The sequence below is a fragment of the Lagopus leucura genome, unplaced genomic scaffold (genome assembly GCF_019238085.1).
Source record: "Lagopus leucura isolate 7727_CA_CO unplaced genomic scaffold, USGS_WTPT01 268-0_obj-0_obj, whole genome shotgun sequence".
Taxonomy (NCBI): Eukaryota; Metazoa; Chordata; class Aves; order Galliformes; family Phasianidae; genus Lagopus; species Lagopus leucura.
The window spans coordinates 13,458-17,491 of NW_024967698.1; the positions used below are offsets into that span (position 1 = coordinate 13,458).

At 38.7% G+C, this 4,034-nt stretch overlaps 1 protein-coding gene across 1 annotated transcript in view; it reads left to right on the top strand.

The window, feature by feature from the left end:
- LOC122193258 (ATPase family AAA domain-containing protein 2-like) overlaps positions 1-3,543 on the top strand; it is a gene marked incomplete at its 3' end in the record, with an annotated part of 10,815 nt that extends 7,272 nt beyond the window's left edge. Inside the window, exons 5-8 of the mRNA XM_042894004.1 lie at positions 200-299; positions 1,508-1,586; positions 2,496-2,609; positions 3,492-3,543. Coding sequence (XP_042749938.1) covers positions 200-299; positions 1,508-1,586; positions 2,496-2,609; positions 3,492-3,543 — 345 coding nt within the window. The remainder of the gene's footprint in view (positions 1-199; positions 300-1,507; positions 1,587-2,495; positions 2,610-3,491) is intronic.
- Positions 3,544-4,034: the final 491 nt, after the last annotated feature.

A 4,034-nucleotide genomic window follows, 5' to 3' on the forward strand; every position in this document is an offset into this window, starting at 1 on the left:
CTTCAATCTGTGTAAAATAAATAAATAAAAATAAACATTTGATACTATTTTTTTTCTTAATATTTAAGAACTCAGCTTGGTGTCCATGACTTCTGACTTGTGCATGCCATATTAAAATGTTGTACTGAAGCTGTGTTCCATTTTAGTTTTTTTGGGTACTTGCCTATCTGCATTCTTACACGTCAACTTTTCGTCTTAGTACTGCAGAAGCAGTGTTGCAAAAGATGGATGACATGGAGAAGATGCGTAGACGCCATAAAAAGGGCTTGGAAGACTTTGGGGTGTTCAGCAATGCTGAAGTAAATACTCACTTATTTTATCATTTTTGCATAAGTTGAATATTTTGCATAGGCAAGTAATTTAGTAGTAATTTTAATTTAGCTGCAATCAGTTCCTTCCAAAGAATTCATTACTGGTTAAGGATGATACATTTTCTGCAATGCAATATTGTGCATTTTAGCTCTCTAATCAGAACTTTTGGTATGGTACTACAGACATCCTTTAAGAGTGGAAGAAATACCTTCTGCAGAAGATGTACTTTAACAGCTTAGTGTTACCTCACGTCTTATAATACAGTTTCTGAACTGGCTTACGGTTTTGGAATGGAGTTAAAAATCCATTTGAAACAAGATCCAGTCAAACAAATACTTGTTTCAGGGCTTGAGTTTTTACTCCAAGTCTTATTAAAAGTTCTGGTTGTTCACAAAGATTACCTGGTGCTTTCCATCCCATTTGTGTAATTTAGCTGTTTTTTCTTTGTTCCTTAATCTTCTTTCTCATCGTGTTCAAGAACACTTATAGTTGGCAAATTTAACAAAAGGCAATGGATGGTTTCTGTGTTTCTTCTCAGGATCTTGATGCCGTTTAAATTCAACACTGTCAAAGTTGTATGCCGCATTTACTCTTAGTTTTTCTCTATTAGATTACAAATGTCTGCTGTGCGTTTGAACTATAGGCACATAGACTATTAAGATGTTTAAAATCTGCCTTTGGATTTTTGTTTAGATCTGAATTCCTTTATTTCCCTCAAGTTACAGAGTGGTAGAGGTTAGAAAGGACCCCCGGAGGTCAGAGTTCCAATCCCCCTCCTCAAGGCGCAGGTTGCCTAGGAGCGCAGAACGTCAACGCAGGTGTCCGCAGTACCTGGTGTAACTTCTCTCACCTACCTCTGAGCTATTTTGGTGTTGGTTGTGGTGTTTTTGGTTTTATTTCTTAGTATTGCTAGAAAGGTGTTTCTTTTTCCTTGATTCTGCCACGCTGTTGGGTTATTGGCTAATACACGCAGTTGTGTATCCAGGTAAGTGTTTAACCTCCTCAAGTGCGCCCTGGCATAGTACAGAAATTTTTGTTACAAATTGTAGATGTCATAATCATGATCCTGTTCACTCTTCCTGTGTGTTAATGTATTTTTGTGTGTATATTGTCCTCTGATAGTGTTATTGTGTAGGCAGCAGACATGCGTTTTTCTGCACTTTTGTGACTGATGTTTCTTGTTGCTTTTCATTAGGAAAACCTTGATATGTATTCCTGTGGAAAGAAGGAAATTGAAGGAGGTGATGTACCTGACAATCAACAAGAGCTTGAAGGTTAGTTCTGTTTTCAATTTTTCTTTACTATGTCCTAGCCAAAAGCCTCCTTTTCATGGTTTTGAGCAGCATGGAAAGAAATTTTGGGAAGTAAACTAGGCTGCCAGAGGTGTATGAGAATCTCCTCGCAAGTGCGAAGATCAGCTGGGCAGAACTTGGTGTTATCTGTTTTTGTACTTTAGCAGGTAGTCTATGGAAGCTGCTCTGGGGCCTGTAATAAGGAGCTTACTCAGTGTGAAATGAGATGAATGAGGTTAAGTCACAAAAGACCACGTTAACTTGGAAGTGCTGGGAAAACTTCAAGTTTTTAAGAGGAAAATGGTGACGAAGGCAGTAAGTTAGATGATCCTTGTGGGAACTTTCTAAATGAAAAAGAGTGGAGACAGAACCCGAGAAAAGCTTTGCCACTAACTACCAGAAGCTCAGAGAAGATCAGGGATGTGCAGTGGCAGGGAGGAAACCAAGGGAAGGATTTGAGATGAATGATGACTGGGCCTGGGCACAGCTGGAACTTGGGAGCTAGATTGTTTATTCTTACCACTGTAGATTATTAAAACTTTTTGTCAGGAAACACTTGATGGTAATAACAAGTAACAACTTTCTGAACTAGCTGTTTTCATAGGAGCAGCATTTTAGCTAAGCAAGGTGACAGACTTTTGTTATTAAACAGTATGATGACAAGTCACCTAACAGTTTCTGAGAGGACTGAACAATGTCTATATTGTATGCTTGTTTTGGATTAGGAATTTCTGAAATATGTGTTGCATGAATTTGTCTTAAGATTTTCCAGGTCTGCTGTATCATGTAGGTGATGGTAACATTAAAAGCTACAGGCACCTGTGTAGCGCATGCTGGTTTTAGGACTGTTTGCAACTATACCTAACAATTTAATGTCACATTGTGGTGCAGTAGCGTCATCAGAAGAAATTGAGGGTAAAGAAGATGGTGGTGCTGAAGATAATCAAAAGCGTTATGAGCTCCGACAGAGGAAAACTGTTGTGCCCTACCAAGCTCCTTTGGAAAGTAGGTTATGTGCATGGTTTCTTTGAAGAGTTTATTTCTTGCACACAAGTGAAATAGATATCTAGTTACCCGTCATTGCGTTTAATACTGTGCCTTCATTCTGCAAGTAAATTCTGGTCTTGTCAGATGCATGTGTCCTGTGCACATTATATTTCTATGCTCTCTAAGTGAGCACATTATATTTCTATCTCTAAGTGAGATCAGCTCACTTGCTGATCTTTTTTCATTTGCTCTGCTATATTGCATTTGCAGCACTATTGCTGACTGCTACAGTGAGGCTCCAGAATTTCTTCTGCTTTGTACTCCTGGTGCTTCTTTTGATATGTAATGTAGAGTTTATATTACCAGTTTTCCTTCAATGTACTATTCTTTCTATGTGAGAACTTTCTGATTTTTAAGTTAGGGGAATAAAGAAGAGAATTAAAAATCAAGGGTGACCCATCTGTCCTTGAAATAATAGTAATCGTCCTTAGAGTTGGATGGGACCTTTAAAGGCCATCTTGTCCAGCTCCCCTGCAATGAACAGGGAGATGCACAGCTAGATCAAGTTGCCTAAGTCCTAATCCAGCCTCGCCTTGAGAGGCTCCAGGGATGTGGCACCAAGCACTGGTGTGCTCTGGGCAACCTTATTTCCTTGCCTCACCGCCCTCACTGTAATGAAACAGGCTTGATAGTCTTGCTTCTATGGCTTTCAAGTCTCCTTAAAGGCAGGGATGTGTTCTCATTTCTACTGTGCACTGATGAAAAACAAGACCAAAACACTTGAAATTTCCTCTGGAATTAGAAATGGATGAAACGTGACACTTTCTGAATCTTTTCCTATTTTACTCTCTCAGATATGTTACCTCTTTTTTTTTTTTTTTTTAACTTTGTCTTCAACAGGACCGAGACAACGCAAGATACTCTTTCCCAGCCTACGGAAACGGCCTAACAGGTTGGTGCACAGCCAGTGATAATTGACATTTCTTTGTAGTGTTTTCAGTCCTGTTACTTCATCAGCTTTAAAGGGCTTTCAGTTTGTTGGTGGTTACAGGGTAACCTTATGATTATCGCTGTGGTAATCTAAGCCTATAAAGGAAAGCAACCTTTGGATAGGAGGAGGTGGGTATTTCCTGGATTTTTAAAAATACAGTATTTGTGGGTCACTGATTTGATGGTTATGGAGGCCATACCTGAGGCTGTGTCATTGAAATTCTTTTGTTCTGAAACTGAAGCCAGAATCTCCCTCTGAAATCTTTCGTCTTGAAATTTTTTTGTTGAGGATCATTAAGGTGAAATTATGAAGTTGAAGGATAAGTTCATTAGACTTAGAAGGGAAGGCTTTATGAAAGAGTTTGTAGAGTTTTTAACCACTCAACTACTGGTTTCTTATTGAAATCACTTAATGTTTCTGTACGAAGCTTACCTTCAACAAGAAAAATTCCT